This window comes from Hylaeus volcanicus, chromosome 8 (genome assembly GCF_026283585.1).
Source record: "Hylaeus volcanicus isolate JK05 chromosome 8, UHH_iyHylVolc1.0_haploid, whole genome shotgun sequence".
Classification (NCBI taxonomy): domain Eukaryota; kingdom Metazoa; phylum Arthropoda; class Insecta; order Hymenoptera; family Colletidae; genus Hylaeus; species Hylaeus volcanicus.
Genome location: NC_071983.1, coordinates 14244848 through 14270618, shown reverse-complemented (window position 1 = coordinate 14270618; position 25771 = coordinate 14244848). Strand labels below are relative to the sequence as shown.

At 33.5% G+C, this 25771-nt stretch overlaps 2 protein-coding genes across 5 annotated transcripts in view; both read left to right on the top strand.

Moving 5' to 3' along the window:
* The window catches only part of LOC128880826 (uncharacterized), a 77862-nt gene that overhangs the window by 35839 nt on the left and 16252 nt on the right, over nucleotides 1-25771 (top strand). For all 4 annotated transcript variants that reach the window (XM_054131307.1, XM_054131309.1, XM_054131310.1 and 1 more), the window contains exon 4: nucleotides 2463-2543. In XM_054131307.1, coding sequence (XP_053987282.1) covers nucleotides 2463-2543 — 81 coding nt within the window. The remainder of the gene's footprint in view (nucleotides 1-2462; nucleotides 2544-25771) is intronic.
* On the top strand, nucleotides 16376-20275 carry LOC128880829 (transcription factor Adf-1-like). The gene is made up of 2 exons (XM_054131314.1): nucleotides 16376-17029; nucleotides 18466-20275. Exons 1-2 carry the CDS (start codon nucleotides 16691-16693, stop codon nucleotides 19030-19032), a joined length of 906 nt encoding a protein of 301 aa, XP_053987289.1. The 5' UTR covers nucleotides 16376-16690; the 3' UTR covers nucleotides 19033-20275.

Sequence of the window (25771 nt, the reverse complement as noted above, 5' to 3'; positions counted from 1 at the left end):
AATTTTTTCCATGCATATATCTTAAATGTACGAAATCCAAATGATTATCCACGCTAAATACCTCTCTACATTATTCAATTAATATTACAATATTAATATAAAATATTATAATATTATAATAGCGTTTTATGTTCAGTTATCTATCAATTTAAGCAAATCAATTGATTTATAGGTATAGAGAACATCATAATCTATAATTTAATTTGTGCTTTTAACACGATCCATTAATGTTTACTTCCTATTTTATTTCCATTTACCATACTTTTATTAATTTAAACCTTCTATTTAAACAAATTTACCCCGTATATTTCAAACTACTAACAATTATTTAAAAATTTTCTTAAATTATTATTTAAAGACGTGCAACTTCGATGATAATTCTGATATTTACTTCTATTTTGTCTTCCTCGTGTCGATCAAACTGCAGATGAATTATTTGATCGCAAAACTCCATATGTTCACTTCACTGTAAAGGTAATTGTTCTACATTCTATTCAAATTTCAACAAGGTATTGTACAGGAAAATGTGAGCACTGTTCGCAGCCTGGCCTGGTTGAAACGAGCCAATTCTGAAAACGGTGTCAAAAGTCCGCTCGGTTCCTATTGTACCATTAATTCTATGGAACTTGTTTCGACGCAAATCACCGTGTTGACATAGGTCGCCAGGTCAAGCAGATTTCTTAGCGATGTTACAGAGTCTCTACGTTTTAACCGGGTCGATGTACTCGCGCATTCCATGATCACTTGCGCATACATTCTAAGTGTCTCACACGGATGATGCGCGTATTGTCGTGAGAATTTCTGAGCACGTCGAGAAATCGTAATTCTCACGAGCCCTACAATCGTACCTTTCGTGCAATTTCTTGCCCCGACCTGCACTTACACGCCATTCGCCTTGAGCCGGTCGAAAAATAGACGCTCATCTTTCAGGAATATGCAATCAGAGATGTGAAAAATTGTTATCCACTCTTTCCAGCGAAATATGTCGTTTTTTTTTTTCTTTAATTTGTTATAATTTAGGCATGAAGTTTTCAAATATTCACTTAACATACGATAAGTACAGGGTCTACTTCTTAAGATATACCACCATTTTTTAGGTATTTCTGATAGTGCAATTAAAAAATGTTTTAGACAAATGTTTATCAGTTCTTGATGAGCTACACGTTCGCATATTTCTAAATTTGAAGAAATGCTTTTTACGTAAAAATGCAAAAGGTCATCTGACTTTTTTAAATAACACCATATGTTTTGAACGAAGAATCGTTGTTGATGTCGAGGCTGTGTTTCGTTTGGGTTCCTTCAACTCGTTCTCTGGTGCTATTAATTATTCATTGAAGAAAGTAAGTGTCCACGTATTTATGAACGAGGGTGTACATAGTCCTATATTCAAATTTGAGTTTTTTACTCTGCACAGTTTTTACGTTAAAAATTCCCCTAAATTGCTCTCTTTGGGGAGTCAGTGAGACTTCATAATGTATTTGAAACTAGAATCAAGCGTTTGTCTATTCTATCCTTGTATCATTAACATTTCCTAATAATAAAACCTTACTAATTAGTAGTTACAATTTACGTCTCATTTTTGTGGACAGAAATTGCGATAGTCCATTTGTGACTAGTCCCAACTTGTTGCAAAGTGAACACATGTGCAATAATCGTCTCATTCAGACGAATTATAACTTTTGATAAAGAAAGTATAAAAGAGATTCGTGTTCTATCCGCTAGGAGATTGCGATGCTTGTTAAGTTCGAATGCGACTTCAGCCCGTAGAGCCGGGAAGTTGATAGGTATGGCTACAGGCGGTCAGACACATAAAGATTACGAAAGAACTCGTAGGAACCTCGTGGACAACGATAAAATGCACTAGCCATATCTGACTTTAAAGGGATGTCGTTCCATTCTTTCATAAAATAAAACTACGCAGACTTTAAAACAGAGTACGTAAATGTAATAAAGATATGAAACAATATCACCACTGTCCTTATACGACCGTGAAAAGATTATTTTTTCTAACAATTATTTATATTGTTAGAAAATTACTATATATTATAGTATTGTTTTTTAATTACTAACAAACATTTCAATTAAATAGTATTTATGCTCTTTAAGAAATGCAATTCAGTTACAAATAATTAATATCTTTAAAAACAACTTGACATTAAATTTTTTAAATAAATTTTTATTTATTGAATTGATAGTACTGAGGTTCTATTATCTTCAAGTCAATCTTTCTATAATATTTTTTATTTAAATATAAATAATATTATATAATAAGCATTTCTTATCTGGTCATTTTTAGAGTAGAAGTCTCGTTTTTTTCCAGAACAAAAATTAGAGAATATGAAATAGTACGATTTTGAAATTCCCGTCGAACTGGCTTTCCTAAGCATACAAATGGGTAAAAGTAAAATTTACGAGAATGTGGATACAGTTACATAATAACTCGAATTTTTCTTTCATTTCAGACTGCTTTACATACTGGGCCTGGTTCACAACAGCAACTTCTGGAACCTAGAATGGCGCAACTGGAGACCTTGGAGGCGAAGGTAATGAAAACAGTCTAGAAATTATTTAGCACGAAACGAAAACGAAACTCTCCTATGCTTAGAATTCCTTACGACAGAATTTACAGTCGTATTTACAGTGACACCCTTTATAACGTACGATCAATGTTACATTTATTACAAAACTATCTTTTACTATCTTCTACAAATGGACTTACACGTTTGCATGTCATATTTAAATTAATAATTATACATTTCGAACAGTAACCTTTAAAAATAGTACCAATTATAGAGAAAACTTATTTCAAATTGGATATAATGGTTTATATATAATGGATATTATATATAATTGGTATAATGTATTTATACTCCAAGTTGTACGAAAAAATTAGTACGTTGAATTCATCTAAGAATGTACAATTTTAACAAAATAGTTTAAGGTATATATCTACGAAAATATGTTCTCTAAAAATTGTTTGTTATCTTAAATAACTCTCAAACAATTTAAAACTCCCCAAACTTTAAAAATCAAGAATGCTCATAGTTTGCTCGCTAAGACTACCGACCATGTTAATTTCGTAATAGTAAGTACTAACTTTAAAACAAGTTACACAGTTATCTGAAAATTTACATAGCCACCCCGTTAAATAAATAAAACGTTCACGCGTCGCTCTGAAAATCCAAATGGAGCCCGCGTTATTTCCAAGTGAACGTGTTTCTTCCTTCGGTTCGCGATCACTTTTTCTGTAGCCCGGCTTTATTTCACCAAATGTTTGCAAAAAGGGCGAAAAAGTTATATGGATGGTGTTTTTAACCACGCCATCGGAAGGAACCGAAAGCAATGTTTCACGGTTATTGGCGGGTCCGCAATAGCCCTCGGCTTCTTAAGGCTGTCCAGCCAGTGATTTATATGCAGATGCATGAGCCGAACTGTGTTTCGTTTGGGTCCCATCAACTCGCTCTCGGGCCCCTGGGATCGTGCCCGTGCGGGTGCTATTAAAACTGCTCCACGTCCACACACGGACACGCATTGGCGCAGCATCCACTGAAATTGTTTTTTACACGCTTTTCTTTAACACGTTCGCTGTTAGACAAACTCATGAAAATACTTACGAAGCGAAAATTTTGTTCTCATGCGATTGGAAACTATATAATCTAACATTCCAATAGTCGAATATTACAACTATTTTGGAATACTTTTCAGAAATAATTTATGCCGTCCGCAGATGATGCTTTGGAATAACTTAACACTTTCGGTCAGTGATGGGCAAAATTCTAGACATCAAATAAATTCGAAGTTTGCTGATATGTTTGTCTCGTTTCCTCTTTTGAACATTTTCCAAAGAAGGAAACGAGACAAACATATCGGCAAACTTCAGATTTATTCGAAGCCCATCTCTGCTTTCAGTGCTAGACATGATCATAAAAATACTTACGAAGCTAAAATTTTAATCGGTTTAATAAAATGAAATTTTAGATCCAGAAATCATTCTAAAAAATCAACTGTACGAAATATTTAAAAAATCATATAATCGCCAGTTTTACTCGTCTGCTTTAAAGGAATATTGTATTTATTTAACTTCATTAAAAATTGCTCAATTGTAATGCATATATCCACACCATTGGTTACAATCGGCTGATTATCAGAATAATTATTACCATATTACCAGATCGCCATGCTACAGCATACTTTAACGCGATATTATCAGTTACGCTTCCCTCGCGAGAATCTCAAGTAACGTTATTGGTTATTACACCTTGTTGGATTACGTTTATCTCTCGAGAGATGGTATCGGTGGAATGTATACTTATGGAGACTCGTTACACATTGATGGCCGCAAAACACTAGTTTTCGAGTGTCAATACATACAGTCAGTGTAAGAAGTATTCGTACAGCAAACAATTTACAATAAAATAAATGGTTCCTGTACGAATACTTGTTACACTGATTCCAGATAAATTGAGAACGACGACGATGAAGAAAGAAAACAAATAATTGGGAACAAAATGCAACAGATAAAACTAAAAATATTTTATATTGAACACCCAATGATTATTTATTATTCTTACAAGATTTCGGGAATAACGAACATCCTTTGCAAAAACAATTCTATAAATGACCTGAGCATAATTTAAATGCTTATTCGACTATTAGAAAACAGTTCTTCCGAAGATATGAAGTTAAAATTGCAATTACTTTCAGTATGTAATAACATTAAGTGGCAACGTTGATGGTTCTGAAAGGAACACTTGCTTCTCATTCTTTTTTAATAATAAGAAGTGTTGGTATAATAAAAAAAATCTTTATATTAATAATATTAGTTCGGTATCATAAAAATAATTTGGAACATTTGCTTTCCATTTTTTTTTTAAATATTAAGAAGTGTTGGTACAATAAAAAAAAATCTTTATATTAATAAAATTATTTCGGTATCATAAAAATAATAAAGAAAAATACATAACAGATATTGCTCGTAAATATGAAAACAATAATGCAGCTTATTATTACTTGTACAACCATAGTTTATTTCCACATAAACGTTTCGATTTATTATACTCCACAGAAGAATGAAATTACACGATAAATTCTAAAATCAGCAAGAGTATTTATTTGTAAAAAAAAAACATAGGTATATATGATTTTAACATATATATATTTTTTTTCCTTTTAATGTTTTCTGTGTAATTCTAGCGGGACAAATTTCTTCGAGCTATAAATACCTACAATGAAGAAAAATGATGTTCATTACAACGGTATCACCGTTAATATCATTCGCTCATTAGTATCCCGAGCATGACATGTTATGAATATAAATTAATATCGTAAAAATATTACAACGCTGTATGCAGCGAATTTATTCGTACACTTACGTCACGGTAACTGTAAATTAAAACTAAGTAACATTCCCTTCCGTAGAATCTAACAAAAATGCTTCCTGTAATCAAATTTTAATTGTCTAATATCAATATTAATGAACATGCTATTTTACAACGTGAATTTTTTAATTGAGTTCCCCAACCGGAATTACAATTCATTGAATAAAATATATACGAGGAAAGGTCCTTCCATGATGATCCTTCGAACTCGTGGAATACCAGAAACATGTGTAGAAAGATTTAATAATAAATAATTTGTAATTCTCTACGTTAGAGTTATCTTTCTTTATTTTCATATTCTCTAAAATATCAACAAGGAAGGAATAGTTTGTCTTCCATGTATACAAAAAGATATTCTTTAATTGGTAAGTATTCCAACTATAAGTAGAGATACAATAGATGGAAATAACAGAAGTGGAATTGGACTAAACATAGAGATCAAATTGAAATAAAATCAAGGAGATGAATAGAAATGAAATCAAAATAGAGATAAAGCAACACCACAAATAGAGGCAGCAACGAAGACACACTATAAATATATAGAAAAATCAAGTAGAGCTGGAAATAGCAATAGACATCAAAATAAAAATACAATACAATATAATATCGTCCCGAACAATTACGAAGAGACACTATAAATATAAATAAAACTCAAGTAGAGTTGGAAATAGCAATAGACATCAAAATAGAAATACAATACAATATAATATCGTCCCGAACAATTACGAAGAGACACTATAAATATAAATAAAACTCAAATAGAGCTAGAAATAACAATAGACATTAAGATAAAAATACAATTCAACGTAATATCGGTTCTAAAGAGTAACCCACCGATAGGTTTTTGTTAACAAAAGAAGTTTACAGTGACTCAACAATCTCTCATCGCGGTCTTCGGTGTTCGTGGCTATATTTCCTGAGCTTTTTCCAAGCGCGATTAATGTGCGTTGTCAGGCTCGTTGAAGCGGTTTTGACTTCTCCGTGCACGCTACAAAAATCCGTCCCGATGTTTACGCTCGAGTAGGCATCCGCGAAGTCGTGTTTTGCCATCCCAGAGGAAAAAGCAGAAGCAAAAGAAGGTCGGGACAGAGGGAGAAGCGTGCTGTGTACATACGGGGGGTTCGATATGAATAATGAAGAAGAACGTCGACACAGAGAGGTTACATCAACGTCGATATCCTTGCCAGAAGCCAAGAATGTTCTCCAAGTGGATGATCCCTCGCTGCCGAAACGAAATTTTTTCGCTTATATGCATTCCACGGGGCGTACCCTCGGATCTTTCTGCGCGAGCTTTCAGTTTCAACGAAGAAAACCTAGAGAGCGAAGGATTTTACGTTAAAAGCTAGGGAAGTCGTGAGTTTTACGATAAACCATGGACTGTACGCGTATGAAATCAATTTCTTCTGATTTATAGCCTCGCGTAAACAGTTCATTTTCTATAATAGTTTTTGCACACCTACGCCTCGTTTTTAAAGGATTTTCCAAGCGACGAGTCTTCAAAAATTGAAATACAGCAAGAATTTTTAAAAAATATCATCTTATGGAGAATGGCAAAACGAAATTATTTTATATGTACAATTTTACAAAAGTCCTTTTTCCTGAGATCTCGTAGTGGTCTGATCCTGCTGCTGTTTTCTTAACAAAAGAAAACAACAGTCGAACAATCGTATTTAAAAAAAATATCACCTTATAGAGAATGAGAAAACAAAACTTATTTATATGTACAGTTTATACACACGACGTTTAGTTTCGGAGATAAAAATTGAAAACTTAGAAGACCTTTTTCTCGAAATTCAATGTTTGCAACGAACTTCTAACTTTCCAATTTGTATTTTCGAAACAAAGCATCCTATGAAACTGTAAATATAAAAAAGTTTCGTCTCATCATCCCCTATAATGTGATATTTTTTTTAAAATTATTTAACAGATATAAACATTTCTCTGAGCCCATTTCTTGAGGGGGTATGTATACCCCCTTCGCAGTGAAAGGGTTAACACTGGTACGAAACCTAAAAAAGGGAATCATCCAATTTTTGTGCACAAAAAGCATTCGCATTAATAAGAGCTGGTGCACATCGTTGTGCATTTTCGAGTAAAATATTGTTAAGCACGTTTCGTATTTCATATTTAGTAATAAACAGGCTCCGGATTTCGTGCGTTTATTGCATATGCAGATATGAAATATATATTCTAAACGTATGCAAAATGCATACTCATTACAAATGTACATTCATTAAAAATTAAATAATATTATTATTGCAATGTTTCAATTGAATACATTCTGTTTACCTCTTGTTTGCATATACCATATAACCTAAATGCATAAAATCCGTAGAATAGTGATAGATCATAGTTTTTGTAGTAGTATGCTTTATAATTCGATTAAAATTTTCAAGATACCGCGACGAAAAAAATTAAAAACAAAAACACAAGTGAAAAGAAAAATCGTACCTTTATAAACCAAAATTGAAACTACGTACATAGTTTTATATATTTGTTATCTCATGAATAAAGCCATCTATTTTGTTTTTCATTTATGCTTTAAATATGAGCACATTGCTCTATCTGGAAGATTATTTTGTCGATTTCAATAACCATTACCTGCAGAAAAAGAAAATTAGTAAGCTTCAATTAAATTACACTAAGTACTCATCTGGTAACGCATCATCATTGATCAAATCAAAGGGTGGGTAAATTTATAGAAATCATCTTTTGAAATTTGTTTGGACAAAATCTCGGTTGCGGTACGCCCTTGGGTCCAAAGGCTCAGACAGATCAGGTCGGCAAGATTGCGGATCCAGGAGTCAGTGCCCTTTTACTGTCTGAACAGCAGCACCTAAGGCAAGGTTTCGTTCCCTTAACGTATCGAAAACGTTACCCTTCGAATGTTGCCCGTTGGAGAAAATATTTTCAGAGCCAATAATTAGAGAAACAACACAGCTCATGAATAACACTTAAATAGAAACATTTCAATTCTTTTGGGGATTCATGAAAAATATTCTTTTCTGGTAAATTGAAACGACACATTCGAGTAACGTCATTTTATCGTTTCATGGTTGCTTTTTTATTATTAGGTTTTTAGGTGCACACATAAAACAAGACAAACGGAATAGATGCTATCTATGTGAAGCATAGAATGTTACATGAGAACACAAATTAATTACGTAAGCCTACATGTATAAAATATGAAAAGTGACCAAAGTTTTGCTTTAACCCTCTATTGATCGATTTTTTTTCTACAGACTACTTCCAAGGTATTTACTTTGATATTTCAGGATGATGATGCTGTCAAACGTCTTCAATATTGTCATTGGTTATGGGATACATTTGTATAACTAACGGGGAAGGCACGGATGTTGCAGTCGCTTTTGGAACGACACCCTATCGAGGTTGTAGTACGCGTGTAATACTGCAAAACCATTTTGGTTTCTTTCAGAATGGGCCTTTGTTTCCAAGGCCCAATTTTGTTTTAATTTTGGTTTAAAGGTTTTTATATGTCTTCTTAAGAGATCTCTAATAATAGCATCAAAAGGTTCTAGTAATGTTAAATTAACATCTTTTTGATTTCAATTCTGTATCATGGAAATATACTTTTTATATATTATGTACTATATACTGTATATTATACATTACCTTCCGCATATTTTAAGGTTGAAATTAATTTTAACGTAACATATCATTCTAATAATCTATTTCGCTATGGTGTTTTTATATTTTCTGCGTCGGAACTTTTGGTATGAAGAATTCGCACAGAAAAATATTTTTAAAGCACAAAAATATAAAAACACCATAGTGAAATAGACGATTAGAATGATGTGTTACGTTAAAAATTAATTTCAACCTCAAAATATCCGTAAGGTAATATATAATATACAGTACATAGTACGTAATATATAAAAAGTATATTTCCATGATATAAAATTGAAATAAAAGAAAAAGATGTTAATTTGGATTCGAACAGCAGTGTTACAATTTGATACTCTACCAATCTCCCCGATGAACCTTGCTAAATGATTTTATTATACATCTCTTGAGAAGACATATTAGGTTGTCCCAAAAGTTTCTTTCGTAATTTGCACTCAATTATTTTGTGCGTTAGTGTTTATATAAATAGACAATCTAATTTCTTAGATGTTGATGTTGTAACAGTAATGGAGCAAAATGAATCTTGCACAATTCAATAATGTAACATTGGACATAAAATATTGCGTATGTATTACTTATTAATAAAACGAAAGAAACTTTTGGGACAACCTAATATAAAAAACCTCTAAACCAAAATATATTGGAAACGAAGGTCCATTCTGAAAAAAGGCGAATTGGTTTTGCAGTATTACACGCGTACTTCAACCTCCGTAGGATGTCGTTTCGAAAGCGACTGCAATATTCGTGCTCTCCCTTGTAAGATATTTACGTCATATTGTGAAAGAGACTAAATTTACTTGGTAAAATGTCGATATATTAACATGTGTCTGGAAATTTACACAAGCCTATAGAGGGTTAATGAAGAATAAACATTATTCAGCCCAACCAGCTTATTTCCTAAAAAATAAACTAAAGGCAATGAAGACAATTTGAGAGAAATACCAACAACGAAAGGTCTCCCAAAAATAGCATTTATCGATCAGACAGCCTTCGCACTGAAACATTATCGACGGCGATACAGTTCGCCAAATTCATTGATGCTTCAAAACACGTTCCAGGGCCGCAAACATAAATGCGAACGGAGTTCTTTGTTCTCTCTGCACAACTATCCCATCGTGCAGTTGTACAGGGAGGGGGTGGCACGTTTATCTCAGAAATAAGGGTCTTCTCCATGCAAATTCCGCAATAAATTTCCGCTTCCTGCGTGCAAACGGGGGGACTATCGTCCTTTTGCAGTGCAACGTGTCCACCGTACTTACACGGCGACGGGGTGAAATTCGTGGAATGCTCGTATCGATATCGCCACCCATCCGTTCCCACTTTTGCTCTCTGGCCAAAGGGGAAGGAAGTGTTAGATCCGATCTAGCGCTTCGACTCCGATGCGTCTCTATTATCTCATTATTTAAAAGGCCATTGTCGTCTGGAACGTTGATAATGTATAAAATTCTCAGGAATTTTTTCTACTTAAGGACATGATTCTTTACAGATAAAACTTTACAGATATATTTCATGTATTTACGCGGTAGGTAAGCAGAACGATTTTTTTTTTTTGGGGGTCCATATATTATCGTCGTATTCCGCTAGAGTCGTTATTTTATTGTATTCAACCCTCCTCCCCTACGGTCGGGTCGAAAGCACCGATATATTAGTTCCATCGTTAGGTTTTCGTATTGTTTGCGCAACTATTCAGTAAGATTGAAGTCACCCAAAGGTTATAAATAAAAATTAATTTGGTTTTAACCCTCAATGGACCAAATTTTTGTTTTCTGCAAACAATTTGCAAGGCATTTATTTTGATATTACAAGTTAATGGTATTGTCAACCGTCATCAATATTGTTATTGGCTATCGGAGATATTATATAATTAAGACGTATACGTCATTTGTTGGGAAGACTAAAATTATTTGGTGAAATGTCGATATACAGGGTGTCTCAGCCTAAGTGATACAGAGCTCTAACTCCAAAACTATCGGCCGAATGAAAAATTTCAAATATGGAAATTGCATGGTAAAATGGGGCTCATCTTTCAGCACGAAGGAATTTTTGTTGACTTTGTTATTTAACGTGATATATGATGGTCAAGTTTCGTTTTTCAAATGGAACTATATATTTTTGTTTATACCATGCGATAGTACTTTTCACACCGAATTCATTAAACTTTAATGTATTTACCCGATTTTTATTAGTTTTCCAGCTATAACGCTTCAAAGGTTGCTAATTTTCAATGATAAATCTCGGTTCGGCCCGGGGCGGTCCCATTGATGCAGTAAGCACCATGCGGTTCTTGAAAACGATACAGAGGGTCTCGCTTGTGGTTCTAGGCCCAGAATATTGAGATTCTTCCCTTTTTCCTCCGTATCGTTTGTATACGGGCTTAGCAACCCCGAGGTATACCCGAGCTAGAGAGAGGCCAGCGGACCCCAATAGACGAGAAGTTATGAAATATAATGTTAAAATGGCCAGCCACAGTTAAGGGGGTATCCTGAATTAGGAGGTCTAAAAAAAAGCGGTTTTTCGTGAAATTTTTTAAGATGGAGAAAAATAATTAATTCTATCGAACTTTTTATCCTATTTTCATACATATTTGAGTAGTCTGTACAAATTTCTTCAACAAGAAATATTCAAATTGAGTCGACTGTGACGCACATTTGTAAAGCACCTCACAATTGAAACCTCCTATAGGCGGGAAAGATCCAGGTCGTAATTTTCGTTTGACACAAAAAAGCCAAAAGAAATTTTCATTTTCATATATTTTTCTTCTATGTGAACTAAGAAAATTCATACAAAAAAAACTTTTAAACAATTTTTTCATCAAGTTAAAGTAATTTTTTCCACACAAAGAACTCGTTCTTTTTTTCAAACTTGCAGTAATTTCACATTTCACAATTTTTGCGTATTTTTCTTACTTCACATAGAAGAAAAATATATGAAAATGAAAATTTCTTTTGGCTTTTTTGTGTCAAACGAAAATTACGACCTGCATCTTTCCCGCCGATAGGAGGTTTCAATTATGAGGTGCTTTACAAATGTGCGTCACAGTCGACTCAATTTGAATATTTCTTGTTGAAAAAATTTGTACAGACTACTCAAATATGTATGAAAATAGGATAAAAAGTTTTTTCCATCCTAAATAAATTCACGAAAAACCGCTTTTTTTAGACCTCCTAATTCAGGATACCCCCTTAAGAAGGATGTAAACATAGTTTAAGTAAGAAGTGTAATTAACACTTTATCTACCGAGCTATTTACAAACTATCTTTAATTCAAAAAAGAATTTCCTACAGTAGTATATGCCAATCTAGGCTGACAATAATTCCTTCATACTATTACCAGGTACATTGAAAGCCAAGTCTGTTTCCAAAAACTGAACATTGTAAGTAGACAACCATCAACACAGTAAATAAATTCAAAAAGCTAAATACTGGAATTAAAAAGCCTATAAATAGGCTCCCGGTAAATAAAGTGTTAAGAAGTTGTTAAGTGTAATAACCGCGCGAAAGTGGTTTATCACTTGAATAAACATCGATTAATCAATCGTGGGTTTTTCCGAGTTTACGGCATAGCCGGCTGCCGAGTATCGGAATTACGCGAAATTCTAAAGACCTCGTAAACGGTCACGTCTAAATCGAAGGATTTTGGAGTTTTTGCTGCTGAAGTTTGATTTGAGATGTTTGACGAAGGATGAGAAGGCAGTGTTATTTTAAACTAGAAATAATAGAGATTATGTTGTTATGCAATAATATCTCTACGAAGACAGTTTGTTTTAACTTTTGAAAGCTTGAAAATTTAATATTTTAAAACGCTGTAATACGCTAGTAAATTTTCATCGAATAATTACAGATTACGACTACAAAGTATACACAAGACTTGCGATTACTGATTTATGATTGCAGAGTATGCGTGTAGCTTATAATTATTGATTTACGATCATCGGGTATGCATGTAGTTTTTGATTGTTGATTTATGATTGCTGTGTATACATGTAGCCTATGATTATTGATTTATGAGTGCAGAACACACGTCTATAGCTTATAATTAATCGATTAATGTTTCGTTATTACTTTTATTAATCGATTAAACAATTAATCCTAAGGGAACCAATTGGTGGAGAACTTTGTTATGGCTTAATTGACAAGCGTCCATTTTAATACTCGACCAGTTCTGAATCCAGTCATGGAAATGTTAGAATGTGAAGATCATCGAAATTATTTGATATTATATTGCTTATTATTTTATATATGAGTCTGCTATAAGAGAGAATCATTGCGCGCGTCTTTTCATTTATGACATATTTCCATCGAGACCTCTGTGACATGACACTTAAATTGCTTCGACCATTATTTGATACCAGAAGATCTTGAAAGTTACTATTGTTCTTGGAAGTCTTTAGTTGTCTTGAAACTCTTGGTTGTTCTTGAAACTCTTAATCGATTTTGAAACTTTAAACGAGTCTTTGCATAAATATGTAAATGCATTTATGTGTTCATAAAGTTTTCCACTTTTTCTCAAAAATGCATTTCACACGATTTTTTTTATCCATTATGGCTCAAGAGAAAATGAACTAATATTCTATGTCATGTCGAGAAAATTTACTTAAAAAACAGTTTAAAATGAATTACTTCAAATGATACGAGTAAATATACTTTTTTGAATAATTGTATCTTATCAATGTGTAACACGAAATCATATTTATCTAGCAGTTTCACAAAAGTGCACGACATATTGTGTTACAATAATAATGTTTACTTCGCTGCTTTCTATTTCTGGTTATTTTAATTAGTGTCATGATTCTTGTCATTAGACTAATTATAAACAGACAAGCTCTAGTTTCATAGTTTTTAAGAGTACCATCAAGAAATTCCCAAGTTTTAAAAAGAAAGCATTTCTCATCCTGAAATACTGCCGAATGAACGGATATCCTGTTAGTTTCCAAGGAAATAAAAACGCAAAACAAGACTGAGAACGTTGGTGTCCCAGTTGTCGGAATAGTTTACGGTAATGATTATAGTTTCCTTTTTAGTTAGTTTCCTACTCTTGAAGTTGACGTCGAAATTAGGTTAATTAATCGTTTTTATCTTGACTGTTAGAAGTAGATTATTTGAATTAATTATTGAAAACCGAGTACAAAAAGAAATACTTTGCATCGAATAAATTAAAAACATTTTCTTCTCTTTTTATAAGATACTACAAATGTCTTCAATATTACCTTTGTTTTCAATTCTTCTTGATAGTAATATCATGTATCTATATACATAATTTATTTTTATTATACAAATGAAAAGAATCATTTTATTGATCAATTTTGAAATACAGTTTCATTAAATAAATTTTCAAGTGCATTTAATTATCTTCGTCTTATTTTGAGAAGTTAATTTTGAAATAGAGTCAAATTTTTATTCGAACGATAAGTAACAAATACAAACGGCATTAAACAATTAAATTTACTACAATTCAAATTACAATTCTTATTTAGCTAACCATGGATAAACAGTTTCTCCATTTTTCATTAATTATTGGACATTTTTATGCGGATAAGACTTTTGTCTAAGTCTGTTGACTGTACTTCGATAAACATCGAAACATGAAAATCGTATTCCGCGACCCGAAAAACCTCGTGATGCATGCTTTTTATAATGAAAAACGACGAAATGTTAACTTGATGACTTTTTATCGCGATCCTCGGTATTCGTCCAAATGTGCGTCACCGAGTTTCCTTTGATGTGACCGCTCGTCGAGTGAGGCTCCCCAAAGCCAATTCATGCATTGGAAAGCCTTTGATCGTGTTGCCGCCAGCCGCACACCGTTACGCCACGTACACTAAGATTGGGCACACGTATATTAAGATTGGACACACGTACTATCGGTTGCTTTGGCTCTTTGACTGTGTTTGTGCCACCGATGCCAGAATCGTCGCAATTTTTGCGCGTGCGCAGCCAAATGCAGCGACGTGCATAAGCAACTCTGTGGGAGTCAAAGTCTGATGGACCCTCCAATCGACGAGTAAGGCCAAGATTGTTGCGTTCTTTTAATAAAATAGCGCTAAAAAATTTTTAAAAATTTTAAAATCTATCATATAAACGTATACATTTTGGAAAACTTATTTCTTTAGATGACAAAGTTTTAAAGACTTGTAAAGCTTTGTAAAGGTTGAAAGAGAAAGATGTCAGATGATTTGACTGATCTATTAGGTTGTCCCGAAAGTTTCTTTCGCGAGTTGCACTCAATTATTTTATGTGGTCGTGTTTATATAAATAGACAATCTAATTTCATAGATATTCATGTTGTAACAGTAATGGAGCAAAATGAATCGTGCACAATTTAGTAATGTTACATAAAACATAAACTATTGTGCATCACTAGTTTTCTGTTTATTATATTTACAATGCACAGAACTTGTTATGTATTGCAGGATTGCTTGTCATTGATTGCAGGAAGAGCTATATACAGTGGGTGTAGAATGTATCCGTACACCGATCAATTTCCCAAAAAGCTTTTCTGTGAAATTGTAGTTTCTTAACTTCTTTTTTTTTTTTATAATCAATGATATTTTATATATTTTCGGAAGTCTCTAAGATAGATATAGTCCAAACAACATTTACTAGTTAGTATAATTTGTGAAATTAACAAAAAGATGCGAAAAGTGGGTAAAAGTATAGAAGCAATAAGTATTTATACGATTCTTATGACGAACCACTACAGTAGAGTTTGTAACGTAAACACATTAGTTTATTGCTCCGTACGAATTAGAAAACATCCCAGTAAAGTACTTTTCAAAATGGCTTTAATAGAGGAATGGAAAAAGATCCCACTTCGAATAACTAATGATTTAGTTAATTTAATGCTTAGAAGAGTTACAATAATAATAAAATCAAAAGGAAATCCTACGAAGTATTATATACTTTTAAATTAATGTAAATGTTTTTTTTTCTTAACGAAGTTTTAAAAATTAAACAATTGTGCGAATTTATTCTTAACTTATTGCTTCAATATTTCTATCGATTAATTGTTTTTTTCTTGTTAATTTCGCAACTTACATAAATAGCTATTTTTTTTTTGTACTCTATCTATTCTAGAGATTTCCGAGAATATGTAGAATGTCATTGTTTATAAAAAATAATTTAATAAACTACAATTTTACATAGTTTTTTTGGAAATTGATCGGTGTACGAATACTTTCTACACCCACTGTATCTCCTTGAATTTAAACAAATAATTATAACGTAATTCTATTTACAATTACATAAAACTAATATTCCGTTTCAAGGTATATTTTTAAATTTTCCCCCTTGTATTCACATATATTCATTAACATTTAAACTGTCTTTTTAAATAACATGTTAGGGTCCATGTAATACCCGTTTTATTCACTCAGGACACGTGACTGAGGTCTTATTTGAGGCGCATGCGCGAGAAATGAGGTCGTTCTGGCATCGGTCACATGCGTTGGAAAGCCTTCGATCGCGATGGCACACGTAAGGAACAGTTCCGCCAGCGTACGCCAATGTTCGAGCACATGTGCCTTCGGTGCGTAACTGCTAAACCAAGTGTAACAGTGGCCAAAGCAGAAAGGTTTCTTTATTCATAACCAGTGAACTCTGAACATTAATTATTAGTTATATTATTCGTTCATCGCATGGAAACGACGATTCGTCGAGAAAATATTTATAATGGAATGGACCGACGAAAAAGCTTTAGAATTAATTGAGGCGTACAGGAAGCATCCTATATTATGGGACCCGACGAATCAAGGGTTTAAACTGACAAGAAAGAAATTAGACGAATGGAAAGAGCTATCGGAGGAAATTAAAGTGAGCGTGGACGAGTCGAAACGAAAAATAGAAAGTTTGCTCACATCGTACAGAAGAGAGAGACAACGAGAAGGCACGAGCTACGGATTAGGAAAAGATGAGGTGTACCACTCCAAGTGGTTTGCGTTTCAAGCAATGCAATTTTTACATGATAAGTTCAAACCAAGAAAACCTAGTAAAACAACGTGTATGACGCATGTAAGTATACAGGGTGTCCCAAAAATGTTGGAGGTCCTTGAAAAGGGTGGTTCAGGCGGTGATTTGAAACAACTTTTTCCTTAGCGAAATTGTTGCACGAGGCTTCGTTGAGGAAATATTAACGGAAAACACTGACCAATCAGAGCGCGCGTATACTGTTGGAGCGGCCGCGATAGCGATGGCTACGCGCTAGGTAGCCGCTCTTGTACGCGAACAAGTGACTCGACGTGCATCGAAGGATATTGACGCGGTCGCTCGGCGCGTAGCCTTCGCTACCGCGGCCGCTCCAACGGTATACGCGCGCTCTGATTGGTCGGTTTTTTTTATCAATATCTACTTAACGAAGCTCCATCCGACATTTTTGCAAAGGAAGAAGTTGTTTCAAATCACCTCCCGAACCACCTCTTTCAAGGACCTCCAACATTTTTGGGACACCCTGTATTTAATCGGTAATGTCTTTTTTCTTTATCTGTTATTTATAAAACGGTAATACTCTATGTCGTCAAAATATTATAAAGAGGATGGTCCAATAACTCTGATCGTAACATCTCTGTTTTCTTGAGAGATATGAATAAACTTAAAAAAGCATTATTTCGAAATCACAGACAGACACTTCAATTTTATTTATATAGATGTATAGATTAGATGTAGAAATGTTGCACCTTTTTAAAGAAAATTCGTACAACTTTGAATCTGTACAATATAATAGATTTCTAGGCTTCAAAAATAAAAACAAAAGAATAGTATTGTAAAGAGCTGAAGATTCACTTTTAATTTTAAATATTCTGTTAAATACTTCTCTCATTAATATTATCAATTATTGTTCTAATGTTTTACTTAAAATATTCTATTTCGTCCGAAAAATTTAAATTTGAAAAGAAACCACCACGACTAACGAGACAAACCAACACTATAACAGTATTATTAATATTTCATTTTGCACGATTGCATATATTCAGCATACCGTGTTCGTACACGTCACAAATACATAAAATCCACATTTCGCTTATAACACGTCGAAGTTTCAACAAAATTCAAAATGTTACCGCGTAAAGTATCTAATTTCACGTTGAAACGATCTGGTATGTAATTCCACGCGATTTATTTTATTAATTTTCACATCAGGCTCCAATCAACCGATCTATATTACTTTAGACATTAAAAGGTAACACCAACTTCTGCATACTATTACTGTCTATATCAAAAGCGTCACGTGTTTCTAAATATTATAAAGCAAATAGACACTGGGACAGGAAATGTTGCAAATATTTGAATTTCATTTGTACACGTCACAAATACATAAAATCAACAATTCGCTTATAACACGTCGTAGTTTCAACAAAATTCAAAATGATACCGCATAAAGTATCTAATTTCGCGTTGAAACGATCTGATATCTAATTCCGCGCATTTATTTTATTAATTTTCATATCAAGCTCCAATCAAGTATTCACGACAGCGAATCGGAGGGTGACGTTTCGCCGTCGCCGTCGATCGAATCGGAGGCGAACAGACCGGAAATGATAGGAATAATGGGAAATAATAACGTACCCGAAAATATTGGATTAGCGGAGCTACATTCATTGGAAACTCCTGTTCAATTCGCGAAAAGGCGGAGATTTTCGCAAAAAAGACAACTGCCCTCGGAGCTGCCCCTTCAGGAGGACACGAGGCTCGACGAGGCGTACATGTTAATAAAAACTCTAGCTGAGAGGAAGACGGATCAGAGCGAAGACAGTATTTTCGGGCAATACGTTGCCAGCCAACTGAAGAAATTTGATCCGCGGGTCAAAGTTTTGGTGAAGCACCAAATAAATAATATCTTGTTCGAAGCCGAGATGGGAACTCTTCAGCAAAATAGCATGGATCCTCTTCGAAATCATTCGAGGAGCAACGATGCAATACCACCCCCAACGGCAGCGCGAATGTCGCCGATTCCAGTGACGACGGAAATTCTTAAAATTGAGCCACACAGTAGCCTTCACATGGAGCAGTTTTTGTAATGACGTGCACCAAATGGTACCGCATGTGATATTATTCTAGAGTCTTTCTTTTTTTGTCGTGAGAGAGGTCTTCGAAAGACTTTTGTGGATAAAGATCCACTAAACCCTCACGGTATCCTACCTCGTAAATTATACGAGGACACTGGGAATGCCATGAGGCATACCCAGTGCCATTATTCTGGCGGTTAGGTTTTCGTGCGTTGAGTGCGAAAAATGGGTGTTTATGGCTGTGTCTAAGAGAGACTGTTTAGAATCGATTTCGAGTATACTAAGAGAACTCCTAGATGTACTACTCTCGAATTTGCATAAAATTTCGCATGGAAGGCTACTTCTCTTATTTGAAACGACCATATTTACTCGATTTGAGTATTTAAAAAACAATTTCACCACCAATTTTTAGCATTAGAATTTTCGTTTTGCATTCGATATATTTTCTTTATGGAAGAATATTATCATAGTTATTATATGTGTTTTTTTTTTTTATAAAAATGAACACATGATAAATAAAGATCATCAAAAGATTCGTTTATATAAATCTGATCCAAACACTAACTATATAGATTAGTATAAATAATATGTATATGTAATGTATATAATTACATATGGATATATTTTATATGTTAATATTTATATTAATATATTTCACCCATTATTGTGTCGATGACATGTTTAAAATATGAATCGTATTAACAGTGATTAATATGTAATATTGTATCAGAGATGATCAAAATTTCATTCCAATAATAGATGACAAATGTAACCAACAGACGATTTATTTGTATCATTTATTTTATCGAACAGCTCAATTTTAATTTACTTATCGCGAAATTTTCGTTCTACGAATAAGAATTGTACTAATCTCTGTTCTGCATCCATTTGCAAACAACATTTGTCTATCCACTTATACAATAAATATACTTTCACTAAAAAATTTCGAGTATCGTTATCGTCTACCAATTAGAGTAGACCCTAGAGTACGAATTCAACGTCTTAATTGCCTGACAAATACAGTAAAAGTGCTCAACTTTACATACACACAACTTTTAAACCGTTGGATCCCTAACATTAAAACTTAGATCTATGAATTCCAGGCATCAAAAACTACTAAATGGTAAAAAAAAAAACGTTAATAATTTTTAATGTCCCGAAGTAAAGTTCAAACATTATTTCTTACTCGGAATAAAATTGGCCCAACTGAATTTTAATGAACGTCACATCTATAAGACATTGCATAACACGAATGATCAAGATCCCACAATCGCAACGTACACTTAAAAATACAAACGTCGAGCGCCATCAAGTGCCACTGTTTTTGCTTTCAATTACTTACGGTTGAAATTTATCTACGAGTTTCTCAGACGTCCGGTTCTCTCCTGCTTAGGACGAAATAGGATTGTACGACTATTACTGTCCGAAGTTTTATCATACAGCCATGAATCTCTGTGCCGTAAATCTCGGTTGGAGATAATCCCATGAGTAGACGTCGAATAGCCGCCATGGGAAAGGCTCAGAAGTACCGGAGAACGTGCAAGGTAGAGAGAAGGTGTCGCCAAGAAAGTCCTTATCTTAAACGTGGTTGTGAAGCATGTGGAGCAACAGAATTGTAAATCAAGATCTCTACTAACTTTGTAACAGCCATGAAATTGCTTTAATTAAACAACCGATGCGCGGATCGGGATTTAGTTTGAATCATGTATGCAGCGTATCCCCAATCCAAGAACTTCACTCTAAGAATTTTTATTTCATTAACACTAAACCTACCGATGTTTCATTTGTACCTATTTCTACTGGTATCGAACAAACATCTAGTCTTAAAAACATTTTTTTTCAACTGAATGAAAAAATATTTCACGTGGTACTAAATTGAACAACGCATGAAACAATTGTATATCATTTATACATATATTGCGTATAAGAGCTGTATACAAAAATGTTTGGTAACTGGTTTAGTGTTAATTTGATAGATCTTTAAGAAGATATTCTAGTCTAGATCGTAAATTTCTAGTTCCTTTCGAGGATTTTTTTATAAAGGATTTCGCACAGATATTTATTTACATTTTAATTACATATACAATTTTTTGTAGATAAAAATATTCAAAATTAAACGTAGTACAAGTGAACTTGTGCAGTCCCTCTTGAAAAAAGTACGTCCGTGGTCGTCACGATTATGTCCGTTCTGCTTATCTGAAATGAAAAAAATCAAGAAACATCTTAATTAATATCAGCGTCGTTTTAGCCCGAATCGGAATAATTATAAAATACTGAAAATTCAAAAAATGGCAGCTTTTTAATGTTTAAATATCGATCTTTTGTATTTTTGTTGTCCTTAGTGTATAAAAAAAAATATTTAGAATAATCAGATTTTGGAAACCGTGTTTCAGGCGATAAAGGCACACATGTTGAAGATTCACTCCAAATTTGAAGTCATTTGGTCTCGAGCTATAATGACAACTATTTAAAAAAATATGGTTACGAGGAAATCGGGTTTAAAGTTTTTCATATTAAATACGTATTATACTTACGATTGCAATTAGAACCCAATCCTCACTTACTTGCTTGTTGAACATGAATGTCACGTTTGCACATTTTACACATTAACCAACGAAGAAATTGTAGTAAAATATACAAAGAAATTTCAAATGCAGTGTCCAAATGAATTAGAGTTACACCTAACTTCGTTAATTTTCCGAATTCATCAAAAGCCTTTGGCAGATATATTTTTAAAGATCTACGCTTTGTGTAAATGCACTAAAAAAAATCGATGTTTTGATAGTTCTAGACTAGAATACCTCCTTAAAACAAATGTGACTTTGATTCTAAAAATGAAAAGCATTCTTTCCCTACAAAAATGTATACATGTGATGACTTTAAATATTACTCATTTATTACGTTAATTCAATTTTCGTTGCTGTGAATTAAATTTAAAATTAAATGCACATTTTCTGTAGAATATGCAAACTTCATTAATCTACATTGTAAAGAGTTTGTTGTATATGTATACAGAGGAAGCAATGTGAAATGTTTTGACAGGGAAAATATTACTTTTAATTATTTTAAAATGTTTCTGTTAATTATTAACCTTGAAAGTAGAAATATATATTTTGTTTTTGCCACATTCGAAACAGATATTATAACATGCAATTCAATCAAACATAGCTCATTTATTTAATAAACGACTTCGCCTTTAATTTAATATATACCTACAAATATAAAAATGAGAAACCATAAAAAAAGTACATGTATATATAAAAAGAACAACGTCCAATGAAATATATGTAAGAGTTGAAAATATAGTCGACAAAGGACTAATGAAGATTAGCCAGTGAGTTGAAATTAAATTAAATGATGGCAAATAGCATCTGACTGTTTATAAAATTGTTTATTACTCTAGCTTAAAGATGGGAGAGAAAAGATGGAACAAAGACATGAATAAAATTTAACTCTGAAGATAAAAAATATTTCCAATCCAGAGTATTTTTATAAATTGTACGATCGGGGAATCTAAGTTCCCAGGGGGATATGAACAAAATAACAAAATAGGATGAACCTTCGATATTTATACGGAACGGTGTCATGATACTTTGATCCTCGAGGGGAGCTGCTATCTCTTCCGACAATACAAAGCACTGGACCAGTGCTTCCTTCCTCCTATACTATGCCACGACGGAGGAGGATCTGATACGAGCCTATTGTGAACACAGTATATCTCAGGTGAAGCAACAGACCACCAACCGAGTACGAAGGAATCGTGAACCGGATATCCCTTAAGCCCGATATTACGTCCTTGACGTAGAATCTCAGTATTCGCCAGGAAGAACTTGTTAGATCTGATCACAGAATTTTACGAAAATTAGTAACGTTTATTTAATTTTTAAACATTAAAGATGTTTAACCTGGGAGAACTGTCGTTGAGATTAAATTTTAATTGAAAAATCTATATGCAATCTGATATTAAAACACGTCACTATACTCCATTTTTGTAGTTAAGATTGTAACACGATAAATATACTTGTCTTGGATTGAAGCATAACGATGAATTTATAGGCGGATATTTTTTTTTATGTATAAATTTTTAATGCAAAAAATGAAACTGGATCGCTTTTTTTCATTGTCTTATATTCAGAATTTAAATACCGATCAAAATTATCGTCTTTTTATTCCAAAAATAAATATTGTGTAAACGAGACGTCTACGACGTACCGCAAGCCTTCTAAAATTATCAAATAAAAAATCATGAGTATATATATAATATATATTTCATATAATTTATTAATTATAAACATTTATTCGTTCAATTTATAAATAATTATAAATACCTGCAATTTTTTTTTCTAGCTGCAAGAAATTGTTAATGTTAATGATGAAATGAGAGAATGACTCCATTTCTATAAGCTCTACATAAAAAGTCTGAATTAAAAACACTTTAGTGGTATATGGATCTATTCCGTATGAATAAAGGTACCTGACAATTCAGATTTTGACAATTTACCTTGTAATGAAAATGGATAAACATTTTACAACAGTTGCTGCAATTTGTTACTATGATATATCGTAGAATGTAAAAAAAAATGTAAAACAGAATTTTAATAATTTTATTTAAAAGAAGATATTAGAGTTTCAAGGGTTCGAATCTATCAAGGTGACCTCAACTGTTTCTAGACAAAATATTTGAACACTTTTTACACTAAAATTTCTAGCCAACCGAATGCTAATTAACTTTTGCGTCAAACATTTTTGTCCCCAAAGTTGTCGACAATGCCTGATAACGGCCATTACGATAAACACCCTATAGAATCCGATACAATGCGCGGTGAGGGATCTTCGACAGAGTATCTGGCACCGATGTCGACCGAAGGGGCATCCGGTTAGTTGCAAATTTTCTGCGAGCGAATCCATGTAGTCGATGGTCTCGTGTGGGACGCGCAAGGTCTCGAATCCTCCTCTCTGGTCGCTGCGCAGTCAAGGCCAGCGTTGACCTTCCCTGCGTTGTTCGCCAGCAGGAGGAGAGCACGCTGCTTTCTCGAGGATCATCGAGGATCTCGTGCCGTACCGAGGCGATACTACCGTCGTGGAAGTCCATTAAGTTCGGGACGTCCCGTTCCAACGATCGTCGCAAATCATAGGTTTAATGGAACGATAAATTTATATTAATACTGCGTGGCGTTTTGCCACACCGAGGTTCCAATGTTTTTTCAATCGCATTCGCGAGATACCACCCGTCTTCAAAAACAGAACCAGCAAGTTCGGACTATGGTCTACGATTTCTCCAACCGTGTGCGATATATAGGAGTCAAACGATTTTCACTTTTAGTTATAGCTTCTAGAGTAGATATACCGATGAAGATTTTCTTTCTTCGGTTTTCTGGTACTAAAGGGATTTATGTCTCTTGATACCAAAGAAATATGGTGATAAGATATATGCTTAGGAATTCTAGACTGAGAATTTAAATACTATCATTTACATTAGCAATAATTAATATTTTTAATCGACTTCGAAAAAGGAGAAGGTTATTCAATTCGACACGTATTTTTTTTTTTTTATGTCTGTTCACCGAGCACGCCGAGATATAGTAAATATTAAAGCTTCATATGAGCTGTTTATTATGAAAAAAGGGTAAGCCTACATAATGAAAAAATGGAATTAATGATGGATAAACTTTTATTCTGGTATTGTCTTCATATTTTCATTCAATTTAGAGATCCATCTTTCTAAAATCAATATAATTTTCATAAAACAAAATTTCTCCTCGATAAGAATTGCATTGCATTCCAAATACAAAACTGTAAATATCTCGAAACAGAAAATAATGGACTTGCCCCATTTTCATAATAAACGGCTTATATAAGTATAGATAAAAAATCAACGTGAAAAAGGAAATGAGGGTTTAATTCCACGATTTGAGAAAATGTGCAGTGATTTGCAGACCCATCCATCACATTGATGATTGATTTGTTGTTATTAAAGTCAAAAAATTAAATAAATAATGAAGATACACGTTTATTTAGTTTTATCCCGCTATGAAAAAAATTTTAATTATAAAACAGAACCGAAAATTGAAATTGTCGATAAAGAGAAAGAAAAATAAATATTGGTAAAGTTTAATAATAAAGAAATTAAGTCTTATGAAAATGTAGTCTGTCTAACATACAGGGTGTCCCAGTCTAAGTGATACAGAGCTCTATCTCCAAAACTATCGGCCGAATGCAACATTTCAAATATGGAAATTGCATGGTAAAATGGGTTTCATGTTTCAGCCAGAAGGAATTTTTGTTAACTTTGTTATTTAACGGGATATGATGGTCAAGTTTCGTTTTTCAAATGGAACTATATATTCTTTTTTAGACAATGCGATAGTACTTTTCAAGACGAATGCATTAAGCTTTAATGTATTTACCCGATTTTTATTAGTTTTCAAGCTATAACGCTTCAAAGTTTGCTAATTTTCAAGGAAAAATCTCGGTTTGGCCCCGGGCGGTCCCATCGATGCAGTTTGCGATTTTAGGCCCAACGAAGGAAAATGGGAAGAATTCCAATATTCTGAGCCTAGAATCCCAAGCGAGACCCTCCGTATTAGTACAGGTTGCCTAATTCAAGAGGATAACCTTCGGACCGTTTCGAAATTCTGGCTGATTTTACATTTTGGTATCAGGAGCACATGATATGCGAGGAGGTGGCATAGTTGCGCCTACGAGCAGGCAACCGGCCCGACTTACCTGTTAGTATAGGTTGCCTGTTTCA

What these genes read in the sequence shown, in the direction of transcription:
- LOC128880829 (XM_054131314.1), top strand. Translation starts at nt 16,691, where the DNA reads ATGGAATGGACCGACGAAAAAGCTTTAGAATTAATTGAGGCGTACAGG. An exon ending in AAACAACGTGTATGACGCAT is followed by an intron (nt 17,030 to 18,465) that starts GTAAGTATACAG and finishes TTTCATATCAAG; the next exon opens with CTCCAATCAAGTATTCACGA.